Source organism: Corella eumyota, chromosome 6 (assembly GCF_963082875.1).
Source record: "Corella eumyota chromosome 6, kaCorEumy4.1, whole genome shotgun sequence".
In the NCBI taxonomy this organism is placed as follows: Eukaryota; Metazoa; Chordata; class Ascidiacea; order Phlebobranchia; family Corellidae; genus Corella; species Corella eumyota.
Genome location: NC_137495.1, coordinates 6913818 through 6932151, shown reverse-complemented (window position 1 = coordinate 6932151; position 18334 = coordinate 6913818). Strand labels below are relative to the sequence as shown.

The 18334-nt window shown below is 31.9% G+C and overlaps 5 protein-coding genes across 5 annotated transcripts; 3 read left to right on the top strand and 2 right to left on the bottom strand.

Moving 5' to 3' along the window:
• Positions 1 to 1290: 1290 nt before the first annotated feature.
• Positions 1291 to 2489, top strand: LOC145754764 (myosin regulatory light chain, smooth muscle-like). The gene is made up of 6 exons (XM_082570874.1): positions 1291 to 1391; positions 1520 to 1595; positions 1695 to 1799; positions 1996 to 2074; positions 2181 to 2229; positions 2365 to 2489. Exons 1-6 carry the CDS (start codon positions 1356 to 1358, stop codon positions 2461 to 2463), a joined length of 444 nt encoding a protein of 147 aa, XP_082427000.1. The 5' UTR covers positions 1291 to 1355; the 3' UTR covers positions 2464 to 2489.
• A 25-nt stretch (positions 2490 to 2514) lies between these two features.
• Positions 2515 to 6247, bottom strand: LOC145754753 (solute carrier family 67 member A1-like). The gene is made up of 8 exons (XM_082570864.1): positions 6107 to 6247; positions 5844 to 5941; positions 5332 to 5477; positions 4958 to 5190; positions 4366 to 4599; positions 3693 to 3918; positions 3203 to 3402; positions 2515 to 3096 (listed from the first exon to the last, which is right to left on the bottom strand). The coding sequence occupies exons 1-7, from the start codon at positions 6203 to 6205 to the stop codon at positions 3227 to 3229; spliced, it is 1212 nt and encodes a 403-aa protein (XP_082426990.1). The 5' UTR covers positions 6206 to 6247; the 3' UTR covers positions 2515 to 3096; positions 3203 to 3226.
• Positions 6248 to 6413: 166 nt separating this feature from the next.
• Positions 6414 to 9581, bottom strand: LOC145754748 (dual specificity mitogen-activated protein kinase kinase 5-like). The gene is made up of 5 exons (XM_082570858.1): positions 9353 to 9581; positions 8364 to 8977; positions 8117 to 8260; positions 7510 to 7808; positions 6414 to 7148 (listed from the first exon to the last, which is right to left on the bottom strand). The coding sequence occupies exons 1-5, from the start codon at positions 9461 to 9463 to the stop codon at positions 6901 to 6903; spliced, it is 1416 nt and encodes a 471-aa protein (XP_082426984.1). The 5' UTR covers positions 9464 to 9581; the 3' UTR covers positions 6414 to 6900.
• A 313-nt stretch (positions 9582 to 9894) lies between these two features.
• On the top strand, positions 9895 to 15367 carry LOC145755745 (ADP-ribosylation factor 6-like). The gene is made up of 6 exons (XM_082571993.1): positions 9895 to 10053; positions 10220 to 10338; positions 10880 to 11014; positions 11937 to 12128; positions 14876 to 15035; positions 15176 to 15367. The coding sequence occupies exons 1-6, from the start codon at positions 9895 to 9897 to the stop codon at positions 15365 to 15367; spliced, it is 957 nt and encodes a 318-aa protein (XP_082428119.1).
• Positions 15368 to 15376: 9 nt separating this feature from the next.
• On the top strand, positions 15377 to 18334 carry LOC145755040 (uncharacterized). The gene is made up of 3 exons (XM_082571239.1): positions 15377 to 16015; positions 16166 to 16287; positions 17662 to 18334. Exons 1-3 carry the CDS (start codon positions 15556 to 15558, stop codon positions 17872 to 17874), a joined length of 795 nt encoding a protein of 264 aa, XP_082427365.1. The 5' UTR covers positions 15377 to 15555; the 3' UTR covers positions 17875 to 18334.

Here is an 18334-nt window from a genome sequence, read left to right as displayed (position 1 = left end):
CTAATACGAAAATCATTACCATTACCAAACATAAATAAAACCATAAGTTAAACAATTAAAGCTTTTAAGACAAAGAATTTAAATAAAACTCGGTAAATAACTAACCGTGAGAATACTATCCAAGTGTGTTACTTTAAAATTAGAGCTATATTTTGAAATGGCATTCCATTAGAATCTTGTTAGGAAGCCAGGGGCTTGTAAAAAATGCGCAATGAGTTTTTTTAAACCACCAATGTTTCATGTATATGCTTAGCAAATATTTTTTTTAAGTTTAACGAAAAAAACCTTAGAGCAAAAATTACCAACGTTCCTTGTAACAAATTTTTTTTTTCGTATATAAAGCTTTATGTTTATCAACCCTTGCTTACACCATCGCATGTTTTTGTAGTTTGTGTATATGCCGTTAAAAGAAATATCCAATGAACAAGTAGCTATATTTTAAATTATGTAGTTCATAAAATACGATTCGTCTATTTTTTCAATAATGACTTTGTAAAATCTACTTGCTAGGGTTAGTTCTTTTTATGTACTTACATAATGAGAAAAAAGTTAAGGATCATGGGGTAAAGGGCTTATTTTATAGTGGGGGACTGGGTAGAGAAAACAAGGGTACTGTCGGAATAACAAGATCGTGAGGTTAATAAATTGTATGATAAAAAGGTATTGGGTATGCAAGTAAGTTACAGTGTTAAATAGATGCAACAAAAAAAATTAATAAAATGCGTTAAAGTGAAACATTGCCACGGTATATTAACAATCTTGCTAAAACATTACGCAATGAACAAGCCTTTATAAAGATGTCGGCATCATATATGTTAATTTAAAACACACATGTACGTAACAAAATTCTAACAGCTATAACACGTCTAAAACACAAAAAAACATTTTATCAAAAGTCTATACCGACAATAGTTCGACGACAACGCTGCAAATCTATAGCGCTATTAATGACCCCTTGCCTGCAAAAGTGATAACCAAACGGCTGTCATCACCAGAGCATATGTTAAAACGAAGTGTCAAATATTCATATAAAAAGCAATCCTCCACACAAAACATTACATAACAGTTCGACTTGTATCCAATAACATTGTATTCTAGCTTTTGATTATAAATAAACAGCAAATTCAAAATGGTAAGTATCTGAGAAAAGTTGGAATAAGAAAATAAAATAGCTTGAGAATTTAGATTAAATTGAATTTCTAAAAAAAAATTTTAAGCAATGTTTTGAGCAAAAAATAAAGGTAAATTTCAATATCGGCAAAGCGTTTTCATTAAATTTGTATGTATAACAGGCAGGAGGAAAAGGAAAGAAGGGAGGAAAGAAGGCACAAAAATCTTCGTCAAATGTTTTCTCAATGTTCGACCAAAACCAAATTCAGGAATTTAAAGAGGTAATCATATTTAAATTCGATCAAAAAACACCACTAGCAATGTGAAATAGCCTTGAATTATGTTTACGAATTAGTAATCCAAGTTGCGTTTTGCTAAACTGTCAAATTAACATATTGTGCTACAACAGGCTTTCTCAATAATGGATGCCAACAGAGATGGTTTTATTGACAAAATTGACTTAAAAGACACCTATTCAGCATTAGGTAAGCTTAAAGGCTATTGAGAAACACTAAAAACTGAAACTTTAAAAAAACTTGTTGTACAACAAAGATTTGTTGAACGTGTTTGTTATATTTAAACAGGCGTTCGAGATTGCAAAATGGAAAAATTGGAAGCCATGATTTTGGAAGCGCCAACTGCTATTAACTTCACTGTTTTTCTTAACATGTTAGCAGATAAACTCCACGGTAATTTAGTTAAATATTTCTTAAACACGTTTGACATTTACGTAAAACTAAATACCAACCCAAATAAGATGGCCTGCATAGTTGTATATGCAACCTAAACATATTTGCTTTTAAATTAACAACCCAACAATTACAAAAGCTTTTAATAAAACCTACTAATGTAAACATTAATTGTAACATTAAAATGCTTTTTAAGGAACCGATCCAGAAGATACAATTGTGCAAGCATTCAAATTACTTGACCCAGAAGCAAAAGGCGTCATCCACAAAGACTAGTAAGACTTTAGATATATATCGCAACAATTGTGTAAAAGCTAAAACAACGGACTGCTGTGTAAAAATAACCTAATATTGTTCTTAATTTATGTTTATTTGTTTTAGCCTTGCACAAATCTTGATGACTCAAGCCGATAAATTTAACCAAGAAGAGGTAAACAAACTTGCCTTAAATTTAATAAACCTATCAAACTAACGTCATAAGTCGATACTAACTAAAACAAAAGCCTTATTCCATATTCATAGTGTGCAAAAAAACACAAAATAAAAATTTTACCTTTGTTATTAGGTCGACCAAACTTTCGAAATGGCTCCTATTGACGTAGCCGGTAACCTTGACTACAAAGCTCTTTGCTACGTCATCACTCACGGAAAAGAAGAAGAATAAATTTAAACAGATTTCCCTATTACAACTAATTTCTTATTTATTATATTTCAATCTGAAATACAAAATAAATCATTTGTTATCGTGAAAATTGCTGTCTTTGTTTAATAGTGAGATATATTTAAATAAAAAAAAAATTAGTCCACTTAAAAAGCAAAACAGAGATTAATTAAAAAAATTAAAACAAAATTTCGTTAAAATTAAAGTAATGCAAATATACATCTCATTTTATATTAAAAAATGTTCTAGCCAAGATAGTGCATATAATAAATAATGTTGTGTAACATTCTTTAACGTTGACAATATACAAAATTGCACATTACTTAAAGGAAAAAAAACAATACATTAGAAGTATTAACTTTGCCTAAACCCCTAAAAAATTCTTCAAAAAAAGGTATACAGTATTGCTTTTAAAATCTACAATAGGAAAAGTTAACTATATAAAACAAAATAGATAGTGCAAAGGTAAATATAACAAATAAACTAATTTCTAAGATGATACAGACTAATATACTACAGTTTCATAATCAAAAATCAGGATTGATTAAAAAAATGTCCAATAAACTGGTAAAATATAAAATTTAAATTCTGCTGTATATCCTTTTGCAACTTTAATACTTTTCTTGTTATTAAAATCTAAAAAAATAATGATTTAAGTTAGGCTCTGAAAAAAGTTTCATACTTAAAGTATAACACCAGTTTTTAGTAAAATATGGATAAAAAAAGTCAAATTTTAACATACCTTTTTTAAATTTCTGGTCAGAATTTAATCTGAACTGACATGGCTTTTATTATACATATAAACAAACAGTAGTCCATTGCACAAGACTCCCAGATAACCGAACCCTTCAAACCCAAAGTATTGAAACAAAAATGCACCAATCGTAGGTGAAACACTTCTTACAAGTGAATGTACTGCCATACTGATGCCAAGAATTGAACCTTAAAAATAAAACACAACTCATTTTTAAACCTTAAATCATTACAGTCAAATTTTTTTATAAATATTCCTGTTTGGGTTAAAAATTAAATTTCAATGCCAAATTGAGAAATATACAAAAGCAAAACTAGCCCCTACACTTTGCTAAAGTAATAATAAATTGATTCTAATATGTTTATTAACAAAACATAAAACTATGTCCGAACAAAATGATTAAAACAAATGTGTTTTTAGGGTCTGCTCTAACTTTACAAATTGACTTAGATCTCGAAAATTGTAGTAAATCACATACCTGTATCTTCATTGGGAACCGTTTTGGTCAGCTTAGACTGTACTACAGTAGAAAATATGGCCCCAGCAACTACCATAGGCAACAGGGCTATACAGAAACTAGTAATCCCTTGTACCATGGTTGCTAAAATGAGGTACCCACCACATAGCATGGCAATTGAGCCCTTGATCAGAGTCCAGTCGTTGTAACCGAAGTGCGTCAGTTTGCCAACAAAGCCTTGAGTAATCTAAAGTTTACAAGATTTAAAATTCAGGTTAGTCCAAAGTAAAAGTTTTTACATGAAGAAATAAAATCAAGTAGAGTAGTAAAAGAAAAGTTACATAAAAAATAAAGTCAAATAGAATCACTCGTTCTTAACAGTTCTTATTAAAACACTCGTACTTTGCAGTTCTAGCTAATTCTCTCTCGTACTTTATTCTCCTACCTAATTTTTTCTTGTCGGTTACTGGCCTAGCTAATTCTCCCACTCAAATTTGACGATCCTAGCTCCTTCACTCTTGTATTTTACAGTCCTCGGTAATTCTCTCTCGTACTCCATGGTCCTTTCTAATTTTCTCCCGTCTCCCACAGTCCTTCCTAATTTTCTCATGCACTTAACAGTACTAAGATTTTCTTAAAACCATGAAGTAAGTTATCTGTCAAATATATTCAAAGAATTTGCAATCAAACTCACCATTGATACAACTCCGATGTAAGACAAAACATAACCATTAACCTCAGCACTTAGATGAAAATGATTAAGGGAAATAAGACTGAACATGCTATGTAGTACGCCAATAGGAAGACCTGATACGATTTTAATCAACAAGAGATATCTGGCCAAGGCATTTCTCCAGATAAGGGTCATGAATAAATCTACATCGAGTATTTTCTTGCTAGCATCTTTCTTTTTTGAGTCAGCAGCATCCTAGAAATTAAAAACAATTTAAAGTCACTGAAAGTATGACGAATAGAACTCATTTTAAATTTTGATACATAAAGTCATGGACTTTAGAACACAAGTAAAGCGTTATTAAGGATTAAAAGTCTGCGAAAACCAATTAGCAGCTAAAAATTGGGCAAATGTAATTATTATTATCCAAAACTGCTGAAGGCAACTGGAGAGTGGGTCAGAGTAACAAAAAAAATTTCTACAATAAAGTCGTTAAATTATCCTTCCAAAAATAAGAATAACATAAACACAAAAAATAGTACACAAAAACTATAAAGTTGGTAGAAATATAAAGCAAGATTTTTAAAATTCAAGATAAGTTATTAAAAATTACCTTTTCTTCAATATTTTTGGTTTTTGCCGGTATAACAACATAAGTGAGCACAATCGACAAAATTGAACCAAAAGCTGCCACAAATGCAGCAAACTGTTCGCTTGAATATTTCGTACATAGCCCACCCACTAGAGGGCCTAGAACCATTCCTATTCCGTAGAACAAACCGAGTTTTCCAAGCTGATTGGATCGTTCGCTGGGCTCAGAAATATCAGTGATTACCATTTGTGCACCTAAAAATTTTTTCGTAAAAAATATTAAAAATTTTAGAAAACGGAAAAGCAAAAACAAATTCTAAAAGATATTTAATCCTAGGACTATATTAAAAATTGAATATTTATAGCCTACATATGTTATACATATACTCTAAGCACCTTGCATAGCATGCATAAATACAGAAGGGAGTCTGGAAAGAAAAACCAGAAAAACAGTGTTTGCCAAACCAAGTAGTAAGTAACTGCAAAATGCAGAAGCAAAAGCTATCATTAAAGCATTTCTGCTGCCAAAGAGATCGCCAAATCTAATTAACAAAAATATTTTAATATATTTTATAAAACAACAAGAAACTGTCAAAATAATTTGGCAAACTAACAGTTTAAATTTATATATAATGTAGCTTAATAAACAATATGTATATCCGGTTTATAGGCCTACAAAATAAAAAAAACTGCTGTTTGTGGTGCAAGTGTAAATAATCAGGGAGAAATATTAGTTAAAAGTTGCAACCATATTACAACAATTAAAATGCTGACTGTGGGAAAGGATAAATGTTAACAAATTCAAATAATAGATTTTTTTTAAAACCGATTAATTAAATAATATTCTGGCATTTAGTTTGTTTTTTTACAACCAAATTTTAAAATTATAAAAAGGAGTAACATCTCACCTTCCAAATAAAGGACCACCCATCAACTGTACAACGGCAAATGTAGTTTGAAGGTAACCAAACGTTATAGTGTTCACATCCAACTTTTTCGTCAAATACTAAAAAAAAGATAAAGTTTATGATATTTTAAACTTTTTATACAACTAAGAACCAAACTATTGGTTGTACAGTTGGCTTAGCTTAAAAAATTATGTATTGAGACTTAAAAATTAGAAAACAAGTTAGTTATTTGCATTAAAAATTACAGTTTTCTAAACTGTTACCGGCAAAGTCCCAATTTGAATCCAGAAACACATAGCATATAACACAACAGTTAGTTGTGTCGCTATTAATGTAGTTGACATCTTTTTTTCTTGTTTCATTTTTAGTATTTAAATATTTATTTGTTATATTAACCTATTCCTGTAAAATAAAAACAGATTGTGTTTCAGTATTTTTACAAAAATTGACTTTAAAAAGTTCGATAATTGTTACAGATGATAAAAAAGCACCAAGAACATATTAAATCATAAAGAAACATTTTAAACTTAATAAAAAAACAAATTAAACTACATAATTGATTATTGGTTGTTACATTTTTGCTATAGAGGCAAAAAACCTTGAATTAAAGTAGATTATAAAAATTATTAAAATAGTGCAATTTCTATTCAGAACTTTAAAAAAGTAAAGCAAATTTAAATATGATGCATACAAGAAAAAAAACAGTAACAAAAAAGCAAGATTTTGCATATAAGAATGACAATTATACAAGCACAAAATTAAAAAGGACAATGTTTAAAAATTAAACAAAAGTTACAACTGGGCCTATATATTTTAGGTTTAAAAAATATTTAAAAATTGTTTGTTGGTGCTATTGGTCAAAAAATTTGAACAAAATGTAAAAAATTTGTGAGGGTATTGCAGGTGAATTCAATAAAAAGGCACTGTTTAGTAGAAAAGTATCAAAAACTTGTCTAGTATTACATTATCACACTCAAAGTATTGCTTATAAGTTAAAGTTTTAAACTTAAAAAAAAAATAAAAACAAAAAAATCGAAAAATATAATAAAAAGTTACTTTAACGAAGTTTTAAACTTAGCCAATTAGAGACGATAGCACGACGGTTCTCTTCAGTGGTCTGACTGTTGCTAATAATTAAAGGGTGATGACATAACTGCTCGGGCAATGGCCGTTTGTCCGCTTGCTTTTGCAGACAGCAAGATATAAAGTTAGACAAATCTTCAGGGTGCATGCCTTGCGGTAGTCTGGGAGCAGCCTCGTTCACAATGCATTGCATTATCTCAATAGGAACAACACCTTTGGTGCCTAAGATATAACATTTCAATTAAATAAATGTAAATATTGATAAAAAAATAACTTTTTTATATTTATTTAACCTTGATGTGGAAAGGGCGACTTAAAGACTCAAGCATAGAGAAACATCAGTTAACCTAACCCAGTCCCAAATTATGGCAGTTTGGAATATTAATTAAGTTTTCTAATTAAGTATTGACACAGTAGAAGCATGTACCATTTATAGCACCTTAATCAACCCTTAATCAAGGGTGCATCAGCATAAACGTAGTGAAGGTTGAACCTTAGACATCTTGTAGTGAAGCCAAGTGTTTTGACCACTACACCATACTGCCGGTTAGCTAACTTAGTTTAAATATTAGTAAAAAATTACCTGCTATTTTAGAAGCCAATTGTGGGTAGGGAAACCTTCCGAGGGCAAGTTCGCAAAGAGAAAGCCCGAAGCTCCAAATATCAGAATAAATCGTGTACTCCTCTCCTACCACTCTTTCTGGGGCCATATACGCGTTGGTCCCAATGTAGGTCCTCGCTATGGAGTTGACCAACTGGGTACTCACACCAAAGTCACAGAGTTTTATTTGACCGCTTGTGTTAACCAGGACGTTAGAGGGTTTAACATCACGATGCATAATGCGCAAGCTCCATAAATGCTGAAGACCAAATGCAATCGCCCTGAAAATAGTTTAACAATAATTTACGAACTTGTTTATATAGCCTATATAGTTTGCCTGACAATAGATATAAAATTGTCATATAACAAAATTATGCTGTAGCAGCTTTAAACCAAATGAATTCCTCCAGTCAATACTTAATCAGAAGCTTAATTGTCAGGCAGCTTTAATCTATAGCCTATTTTACCAAACTCTTCCAAAAAAACCTAGGACTTGGTAAGGGTATCAAATGTTACCCAATGTGTAAGCTGTAAATTCAACCTTCCCACATCAAAAATAAATATTAGTTTAGAAAATAGTTTTTAATACCTTGCTACATTACGAAGCACAATGCTCGGAATTGCACCAAACTTATCCAACGAACCTCCGTCCATATATTCAGTGCACAAAAGAATTTGATTCTCATTAAAAAATGCACCATAAAATGCTATGATGTAAAGCGATCCATTGCATCTAGAAATAAAAATCAAAGTAATGCCTATGTAAACTTTATAAAAAAATAAACATCAAAATTTAAAAAAAAACAAAAAATTTACAGCAATATAGACAAGCTTACCTATGTAAAATTTCAAGTTCCAAAGCGATTTGCCTTTGCTCATCTCCTGTCAGATCAAGAGTTATAGATTTTACTGCAGTCACCAAACCTGTGTCTCTGTGGACAGCACGTCTTACAACCCCGCTGTTACCATTACCCAAGGTTTCAAGAAATTGCAAAGCGTCCTTGTTAAATTTACCCACTTCGAATGTCAAAGATTCTTTTATAACTTCAGCATTTTGCTGCGTGGGTTTTGAGTAATGTTGCTGATTCATCGTGCTGTTATTAAGCGTTGAATTTTCAGAATGATGCGCCCTGCTTAAATTATTTGAAAATTGTTCCCTTTTTTGACTGTTTCCAGATCTTATAAGAGAAGATGCAGATGGCGTGATTGACACTTTTAAATCGTGCATGTTTCTTCGTTTTTGGTGTTTACAAATTTTGGGATAAACTTTTATGTGGTGTTTGTCTTCGTTATTGGCGCTTATAAAACGATTGTTGTCGTGTAGCGAGGACAAAGTGCTTATGTGAAAATGCATCATGGCACGAAGCTCTTCATCGGACTTCACAGTGATGCGGTCCCCATCTTCGTCTTCATACTCAAACGATGACACCATCACCTTATCATCAATCGTCTAAAAAAAACTTACTTTTAACTATTTTCAAAAACAGTAAAAAATGTCAACGCTTTCTGAATGCCTATTAATTAGCATTGACAATTTCTGCTGCTTTTTAAAAATACTGCAAAAACTTTTCCTTAAGCCCCTCTTTCCGCCTTTTCTCATTTGATTGTTACCCTTTTTAGGAGCATAATAAACTTGGCATTATTATTGTTTAATTAAGTCATAAGTAACATTAAGAAAAAAAAATAATTTGTACCACAAAAAGTCTCCAAAAAGTAACAAAGCACTAATGCAACCATCAATCTAAGCCACTAAATGTCTAACTGTAAGCCTTGCTATAAATTTCTTAAGTAACACAAACCCAAAGTTAATTAACTCGATACTTACTTGCAAAATTACGTCCAAAACATCTTGAAACGAGATCGAAAGTGGAGAAGTAATATGCCAATCAACTTGATGGTCGTTCGGAAAGCATATTCGTATTACTGCATTCTCCATAGTCCCATTAAGCTAGTTCTCTGCTTTGCTTTTATACCACACACATACAGAACGTTTAACAGAAAAATATAAACAAAAAACTACAAAATCATGATCTGTCTCAGTTTGCTGGTAAAAATTAATGTTGACTCATAGTGACGTGGGAATTTTTATTAAAATTTTCCCACGCCAATGACGTAACTTTCAGTGTTTACAAAAGCGTTACATCGACATGGCAATTTTTTAATATTCTATATTTAAATTTAATCGTAGTTTTGCAAAAAATTAGTAATTAAACAATAAAAAAAACAGAAATATATAAATATATTTATGACATCATAATAAAACTTAATAATTTTCTAAAATTTAAATTTTTTTGGCAAAATTTGCATAATAATAATTTGTTTAAATAAAATAAAATGTTATTTTCTTGTTGATAATGCACATGTATGATGGGAGCACGACTTGTGAAATTTTTTAAACCTTACAATGTCCGCGTGCTTATATTGGGTCCCGATTCGGCAGGAAAAACGACTTTGTTGTACCGCTTGAAAAACTCCAGAGTTGTGACAACGATACCCACTATTGGATTTAATGTTGAATCTGTAGTTGTAAGTATTTAAAAAAATTGAATCACATAATTATTTAAAATAAAAAAATATATCTTATCTTATTTTTGGCTTTCTATTAAATTATAAGAAGAAAAAAAACAAAAAAGTTTATTAATCCGAAAATTTTGAAGCATTGAAAAAAAAAATGATAGACATTTAAATCTAGATAAACAAAACTCGATTTACATTTTGGGATATCGGTGGTCAAGACAAAATAAGAACTTTATGGAAACATTATTTTATCGGAGTCACTATTTTAATTTTTGTGGTGGATTCTTCAGACAGGTACGTCGTAAAAACTTTAATTTATAATCGCTAGTTGTCAGTAAAGAGCGTGTTTTGACACAGTATCAGTCCTAAGATGTGCTAGTGCACATATAACACAAACAACAACTCTCCTTTTTTATAAATAAAATTTTATCACCTTTTGTTAATGTTGATATCAAAAAAAATATAAATTTTATGTGAAAAACTAAATTCTATGGCCCATCTATGCAATTTAGTATTTTTAATTAGATCCTCACGCAAAAAATAATAACATTTTCAATGTCTTCGCATTACTTTCGAAATTAAAAACTAAAGTACATTTTACCGCATATAGTTCGTTATTTAGAGCAAAAAGTTTTAGACCTATGTTTAGGCTACCCGCAAGTCGCGTGTTTTGTTAATTTAAGGCCTGTGCGGTTCTATGTAGTCATGCATATATTTACTTAAACCTCCTTAACACAGCTTTAAGCCAACGTATTATACATAATAATATATACAGCTTTACTTATATAAACTAAGGAGTCCAATTGTGTTTTAAAGACCTACCTTACCACACTAGAGACCGCATAGAAGAGGCTGGCGAAGCCTTGGCTGGTGTGTTGATGGACTCGCAAATGGACGATTGCATTATTCTGATCTTCGCCAACAAGCAGGATATCGAAGGTGCTATGGACTCTGAGACGGTGGTCGAAAAGTAAATTAGTTAAAAATATATAGGTTTAAAAACATTAAAAAAAACATGGGGGTGGTAATATAAGATAATTATTGGTGTATATGGCAAAACGTATAGTACAGTCTCTGGTTAATTTTATTAAACGACCTTTAAGGTAAAATTCAAGGCTATAGACTTACAAAGCCTTTAACAATAAAAATAAGCGGTTTATAATTTATCATAACTTGCTTAGTTTAGTTTTTTAATTGTATTTTTTTGACATGATTATCAAAATAAATTTTTATTTAAAACAATTTGTATCTATAGGTCTAAAGGTGTAATATAATTTGCGTGGGTTGCAAAGAATTAAAGTTGTATTAGTTGCAAAATAAACTATTTATAAAAAGTTCTCGTAAATTCGTTTTTCTCATTTATATTGCACCACTCGTATATTTTACATATCACGTGACTTTTTATTAGATATTATATAATTGCGTGCGAGAGCGTTAAAAAAACCGTAAATCACAACCAGTGTCGCAGTTAACGAGTTTACTCACAAGTTTAAATTGCCCTTTTAAGGCTTGAAAAAAGCAATCCAATAAAAACTAAAAAAGCGGTGTTTACCGAACACACAATAGAAGTAGTTTAAAGAGAAAAGCATATGTAAATAAGCTCAACTGATGTTTCTCTTTACTGATTTTCTCCCAGTGTGGTATAGCCGTTACACAAAATTGATTGAACTACAATCTTTTTATTTGTACTAATGTAACAAAACTAACAAATGCTACAAATTAACAATTATCATAAATGTTGTATTTTGTATTATAATACTAACAGTGAGAAATTAAACCTACGACTTTAGGCCACAGAATATGCTACATTTTGCCTCTAAAGTTATCGCCATTTAATTGCAGGCTTGTTGCAGCTTAATAGTTACCATTACTTGTTTTATTTATCTCTACAGGTTATGTTTACGTACGATAACTACTAGACCTTGGTTAGTAAAACCGTCCTGTGCGTTGTCCGGCGACGGGCTCTACGAGGGATTGGAGTGGGCAGTTGCAGAAGAAAAAAAGTTGACAAAGGAATTGAAACGGCGAGCCAGTTATTCTGCCAGAAAACGTGGCAATCCTAGGTTGGAGTTTTCCGACATTATGTAAATCGCAAAAAATAAAACTTTCCAAAAAAAAAAAAAAAAATTTTTTTCACTAAAAAAATTTTAACAAATATTGACGCACAGCAAAAAACCTTTCATGAGTCACGTGACTGTCACGTGACTAGGCATCATGTGACAATCAAAAGTGTGCATTCGAGCAGATCCACCCCCGCAATTTACAACCATGCAATGGGTGAAATCAAGCCCCCGATAAACAAAACTTGGGTATCAAGTCAACGGACCCAAATATAAACGCGGCCAAAACCGTTTAACCCCAAACAAGCCCAAAAAAGTCCCCCATTTTAAACTGGTGGCGCAATGTTAGTGTTAAATGGAAATCACCTGGCTTGTAAATGAATTACAGCCTAATCCCATACAAAAATAGGGCCAGACAACAAACAAATGCCATATGATCGGTGTTGTGTTACTTAAAATCAAGTAGGGCGCGTTTTAACCTATTCAAAATCGCAAAATGTTGTAAATTGTGCAAAAAAATGATAATGTCGTTGCGAAAAAAAATATTATAAAAAAAATTAAAAAATTAAAAATCAGCAAGTGTGTTTTTTATTTAGATCAAATGCATTATTAAATAAACCGATTGATCTTCAAGTATTTGTTTTTTGTTTAAACACATTGACGTTCGGTACACAGATAGTTCAATTAAACAATCTAATCTATTGCATATTTAACGATTACGTTATAAAATAGCCCTCGCTAGATATTTAAAACACAGAAAAAAATTTCAAAAGTAAACAAAGACACCGAATATGCCCGAATAAGGCTGTAAAAAGTTGGGGTAATTTTGATTGACGTACGCGGTGTATTTTTAGGCTTTTTAGTTCTTTTTTTCTTAACAGTTGCCTGGAGATATGACAATGAATTTGCCTACCGCAAAGGTCTGCTTTATATTTTCTCAATTTACTATAGGAATGACGTAATTTTCATTGATGTAATGAACCTGGCAAAATAGTAAAACCTTTGAAAGAGTTATAAAACGCAATTTGAAATGTCTAAAAAAGTTTTGGATTTTGAGAAATTTTAACCTGCCATTTTTTTGATTAAAATATAGTATAAAAAAAATAGTAAAAATCGTTTAATTGTTAACTTAACCTTTTAAATACCTTTAGACAAAAAAAAATTATTTAAAAAATTTTATAAAATTGCGAATATAAATTTTTTTTGGTGTTTTTTTTTGGTCATTTTTTTAATATAATAAAATTTTCATTAAATTTAAGCAACAAAGGTAACTAACTCATCGTGGTTATTTAATATTACCGTTATAAATAAAAATTACTTTTTATGCCTAGAGTGCTAATTTTTTGCTGATTTACATATAAAAAATATATCATGTTATATTTATTTTTTTATTTATTTGTTTTATTTACAAAATTATGATTTATAATTTTTACTTAATTTCTGCACAAAATCGTATTAAATTTTTTTTTTATTTGGTATTTCGAATTAATGTTTTTTCTTTAAAAACATCGTCAACAATAATACACAAAGGCCTTATGCAGACCATGTGACTCAGCCTTAATTTTACTGAGAAAGTAAAACCAAAACGACATCACATGACCACCAAATCACCTGATATTAAACCAAAAATAACTCAAGCATGCTGAATATTTAAGATTACGGGCGAGGTAAAACAGAAATTTGCCTTAGGCGTGTGCTTCTAGAACGGTTTCGAACTTGAAATTGACTTGTTTTTTAATTATAATAACACGGGTACTTTTACGATGCAAAAATAAATATATTTGAATACAGTTGATGATAATATGATATATTTTACAGGAATGTCGATATACACTTGTTGTTTAACAAAGATTGTTGTTTAACAAAATCTGTCGATTTTTGCAAAGCAAGGTCCAGCTCTTTATTGTTACAACACCTTTGGTATATTTTTGGGAAAATTACAAAATTTCTTAATGTTTACAATAATTAAGACACCTATTCCATATCACACGTGCATCTAGAAACACCACCAATTCTCGGCCAATCAGAAACTGTGATTTTCTGGGCGGGTGGGGGCGTGCCCAAATAGCCAATGCACTTTTCCATGACGTAATATTTTCCTTGGCCCTTATAAAAGTTAATAAGGTAAACATAGTTTAGTAGTAACGCGAAAATTAAAATTTTTATCTTAACGTTTAAAAAGGAGTCGTAAAAAGAGCGAAGTTCAAACGCGAGTTTTTATTTTTCGCGTAGGCGGGATTGGCACACACAGTTATTACGTCACTTATTTTAGTTATCAAGTGGGTGACGTCATATCTATAAAGTTAAACCCACGGCGTCAAGTTGCTGCAATTGCATTTAGCAGTCTGCGGAACTTCATTTAAAAGTACAAAATTGAAAAAAAATTATCACAAAATTATGACGTCATGCAACCCCCTTTTTTTTAATAATATTTTTCCCCCATTATTATTCGCAGACCCTTGTGTTTCAAAAAAAATGAATGCTAGTAACGGCGATTTAAAAAAAATTAAAGGCCGATATTTTTACCCAGGTATTGCATCAACTTTTGCAGCGGAATAATCCAAGAAAATTCCAAATTATCGACGCTATTGCATCAGAAAAATAACCATGGAAAAGGGTTCTGTATTTTGGTGCAAATTCAGTATACGTGTCCGCATTTTACACGCTCTTAAGCTAAGTTTTAAGAAACTAAACTTTTAGCTACAAAGATGATGTCATATTAAACCACTTTATCCTTTTTGTTTGTTTTTCTTTATCGTATCTCTCGATAGAAAGTCCCGGTTCTACCTGAAAAAAAAAGAACTGTCTCTGAAGTTCTCGAAAATTAAAGTTAAAAATGGGGATATTATGCTGCTTAAAGTGATATTTAAGCCAATAAAAAAGATCCAACAACATTTTCAATTGATTGAATGTTTGAAAATGCTTATTTTGGTAAAACAACATTTTTAGTGTTTTTTTCATTTAAATCCTAATATTTTCTACTTTGCGAGTTTAATAAAAATTATTTAATAATCTACTCTTTCGCAACGGATGTAATATTTGCCATTAAAACGATGTTGATAACGTTAAAGCTCGCGGAAATAACCGAACGAAAAGCACCTCCAATTTTCAAGAGGGTGCTACGGCCGGGGAATCCCCCAGGTGATTTTGACGATGAATGTCGCGTCGTTCGCGTTTCTCTCGCCTTTCGAACAAGAAAAAGCGCGAAAAGAAAAAAGGGGATTGGTCTATATCATCGCAGTGAATCAGAAATTCGTTACTAGTGTCAACTAGGGTCGGCGATGAATCATTTTTTTTAATTCGGTAACTTAAACAGCAACAAGTGCGACTTGCACGCAAGTTATAAGTCTGCAATTGCGATTTCGATTAAACGAGTTGCTTTTTTTCGCTAGATATTTATTTGCAAAAGTTTATTAAAGTTTAAGCAAACATTATTACCTGAGATTGAACAATGATTGAAGCGCTTTCCGGCATCCAAGACCCCTACTTTTTCTCAACTGTCGGGATTCCCCAGATTCCGGATTGGAACCCCGAAGTTACATTTCTCCAGGAGGTGAATACGTACTGGCCGTCATCTTCTGAGAGCGACTCAGACTCTGGGTGCTCCATGGGAGCATGTAGCGACCAGGACCTAAGCGAAGTCCTCGCCGATCTCGAATTCTCTTCCGAGGTCGACATCTACGCCTCCTCTAACGCGTCATCGATTATAACGTCATTCATGGACAGCGAGAGCGACCTCACGTTTAGTGACATCGAGATCTCGGACACGGAAGAGGAGCTGGAAGTGTCCGGAGTTGAGGTCATTGATGAGATCCAGGAACCGGACCCAAACTTCCAGGTTGTGCCCGGAGCTTGCAATTATAATGGCGGGATCCATCTCCCGGAGCCCCAGGAGCCAGAATTAAATGCCAGTAAGTTTATATTTGAGTTTTTGTTTTATCCCTATAGTAAATTAAATAGTCAAAAAGCTTATTTACTAGACATTAGTTCGGATTATTAATCTAAGCCCTTTTAAATTAAACTCTGTACATTTTAATAAACACGTTTTTTTAATGTTTTAGTACGAAAACGTCGCACAAACAAACAGCCCATCTTGTCGAATTTCATTTACAATTCCTTGGAAAATCCTGCTCAGTACAGCAGCATGCTGGTATGGGTTGACAAGTCAAAAGGAATTTTCAAGGTTGGTTACATTAGAGCTTTACTTTCAATAACAGACCTGGCTTAACAAGATTTATGGGTAAAGTAATGTTTACCCAACCTTTATAAAAAGTTTACTACGTTCTATATGTAAATGAATTGTTTAAAATAACATTTGTTGGCGGGGTAACTTGATTAAACCTAATGTATGTGAACTGTTTACTAATACACAAACTTATCACTAATTGACAACAGGCCCACGCAGTTTATTTTTGTAACTTAAACACATTGCACACTGTGTTTGCATTATATTATATCTTACTTAAGTGGAGGTTATGTACCTGTTGAAAGATTGACAAGTGTTTTCACAGTCAACACACAAGTGTAACGGTTTTATTGTTAACCCAGGACCGGTAGTGTTTTTGTATAGCGCTCAAGTAAAAATATTTATTGAAAAGAAATTATTCAAAGGCGTAACTGTTTCAAAAGATTTTCGTTGGTCACGCTTTTTTGGACAAGATTTTCGTTGGTCACGATGACCATTTAACTATTTTTGAATATAAATTTTATAACACGCTTACAAAATCCCCTTCAAACTAAACAAATATTAATCTTCAATAAACTGGTCACATTGCTGTTTGTTCAGCGAGGGTACACACAACAAGAGAATATTTATTAACTTTAAATCCAAATTAAAAATGAAATTGTTATCGTATTGGCACAAACAAGACAAAGCCATCTGTCGAAATTGATTTAAAGGGCGTTAAGGAATTTCAAAATTGCATGCCGAACTTAATTGTAAATAAAACCAATACCTTAATAACTCCAGTATCTACGTCGGGCCTTGAAGGGTTCTATTGTTATGAGCGTAACACAAGCTCCGACCTTTTGTAGATAACATAATATATTTCATATGTTAAAACCAAAACAAAAAGGCGAAAAATCGACACGTAGAGCGAAAATGGAGTATTGCGACCGGTTGGCTTAAAGAGAAAAATTTATTTAAATAATAAAGGGTGACGTAACCGCGAAACTGTAGTATCGCGTCTGGTTAAAATGGAACTGGCGCGGCAGACCGTAGCCGACTTTTAAAACGCCCACTTAGAAACTTAAGATAACATTTTAAATTTAGTTTTATCGTGGGGCCTAATCGTATGATGTAATAAATTTTGCGGGGGCGTAAGTTGCAACGGTTAATATTGGTTAATATTTAAACGCGACTGCACATAAAAAAAACATTACAAAAATTCGTCATGGTGTTTGTTTAAGTCGATAGTCGTTTATTACCAAGTTTCTAGGACAACAAAACTGCCTTTTAAAAAAGATTGTAAATACTGCTCGTCGTAAAATTTGATGCAAATTCAAATGTTGATTTATGAAAAGTTGAAAAGTTTTTAAATTTTGATTTTTTTTTTAGTTTTTTTCTGACACCAAAGAAAAATTCGCGGCCGAGTGGGGGCGAATGAAGCACAACCGAACCGTGATGACCTACCAGAAGATGGCGCGCGCACTCCGCATCTACATTAAGAAGCAGATCGTCATCACCAAGATGAAGAAGAAGTTGCACTACGTCTTCCGGGAGAAGTTCATGGCAGAGAGAAGAGCTTTGGAGACGTCCACGCGATCTTGATTAAAAATATTTTTTTTTTATAAATTTGATAAATTATAATTGCCTTCGATCCGAGAGATAAGAAGTGAAAAAAAACTATTTTAATTACACAAAAAACTATTAAGCGCCCCCTGGTACTTTTTTAACCTTTTTTACTGACCTGTTTTTGTCAAAATCGCGTTATTTTTTTATGCGCTTTTTTCGGTAAGGTGTCTTTTCTACTAGTTTGTGCAAAACGTGTGTATTAAGTAATAGCGCACATTGCGTAACGTTTACCAGCAAATGTGCTAAAACTTTGCTGGCAAAGTCCACTATTTGTTACCGTTCCAATCAACTCAATGAGTGTGTAAACCTGAATAAAATGCCTGAAAGTTTATTATGCCTTTTTATATCTTTGTATGTAAATATATATATATATATTTGTATTAATTTTATAATATTGTTTTGTGTTTTTGATGCAGTCTGGAAGATTTTTTGTTAT

Excerpts from the sequence above, each read along its gene's own strand:
- LOC145754753 (XM_082570864.1), bottom strand. The coding sequence starts at position 6,205 with ATGAAACAAGAAAAAAAGATGTCAACTACATTAATAGCGACACAACTA. Across the intron at positions 3,919-4,365 it reads ACATCGGAGTTGTATCAATG|ATTACTCAAGGCTTTGTTGG; the intron begins GTGAGTTTGATT and ends TGTAAACTTTAG. Across the intron at positions 3,403-3,692 it reads GGTTCCCAATGAAGATACAG|GTTCAATTCTTGGCATCAGT; the intron begins GTATGTGATTTA and ends TTTATTTTTAAG.
- LOC145755745 (XM_082571993.1), top strand. The coding sequence starts at position 9,895 with ATGGGAGCACGACTTGTGAAATTTTTTAAACCTTACAATGTCCGCGTG. Across the intron at positions 10,339-10,879 it reads GTGGTGGATTCTTCAGACAG|AGACCGCATAGAAGAGGCTG; the intron begins GTACGTCGTAAA and ends TTACCACACTAG. Across the intron at positions 15,036-15,175 it reads GTTTGAAAATGCTTATTTTG|CTCGCGGAAATAACCGAACG; the intron begins GTAAAACAACAT and ends ATAACGTTAAAG.
- LOC145754764 (XM_082570874.1), top strand. The coding sequence starts at position 1,356 with ATGTTCGACCAAAACCAAATTCAGGAATTTAAAGAG. Across the intron at positions 1,392-1,519 it reads AAATTCAGGAATTTAAAGAG|GCTTTCTCAATAATGGATGC; the intron begins GTAATCATATTT and ends GTGCTACAACAG. Across the intron at positions 1,596-1,694 it reads AGACACCTATTCAGCATTAG|GCGTTCGAGATTGCAAAATG; the intron begins GTAAGCTTAAAG and ends ATATTTAAACAG.
- LOC145754748 (XM_082570858.1), bottom strand. The coding sequence starts at position 9,463 with ATGGAGAATGCAGTAATACGAATATGCTTTCCGAACGACCATCAAGTT. Across the intron at positions 8,261-8,363 it reads GAACTTGAAATTTTACATAG|ATGCAATGGATCGCTTTACA; the intron begins GTAAGCTTGTCT and ends TTTTATTTCTAG. Across the intron at positions 7,809-8,116 it reads GTGCTTCGTAATGTAGCAAG|GGCGATTGCATTTGGTCTTC; the intron begins GTATTAAAAACT and ends AACTATTTTCAG.
- LOC145755040 (XM_082571239.1), top strand. The coding sequence starts at position 15,556 with ATGATTGAAGCGCTTTCCGGCATCCAAGACCCCTACTTTTTCTCAACT. Across the intron at positions 16,016-16,165 it reads GGAGCCAGAATTAAATGCCA|TACGAAAACGTCGCACAAAC; the intron begins GTAAGTTTATAT and ends TTAATGTTTTAG. Across the intron at positions 16,288-17,661 it reads AGTCAAAAGGAATTTTCAAG|TTTTTTTCTGACACCAAAGA; the intron begins GTTGGTTACATT and ends TTTTTTTTTTAG.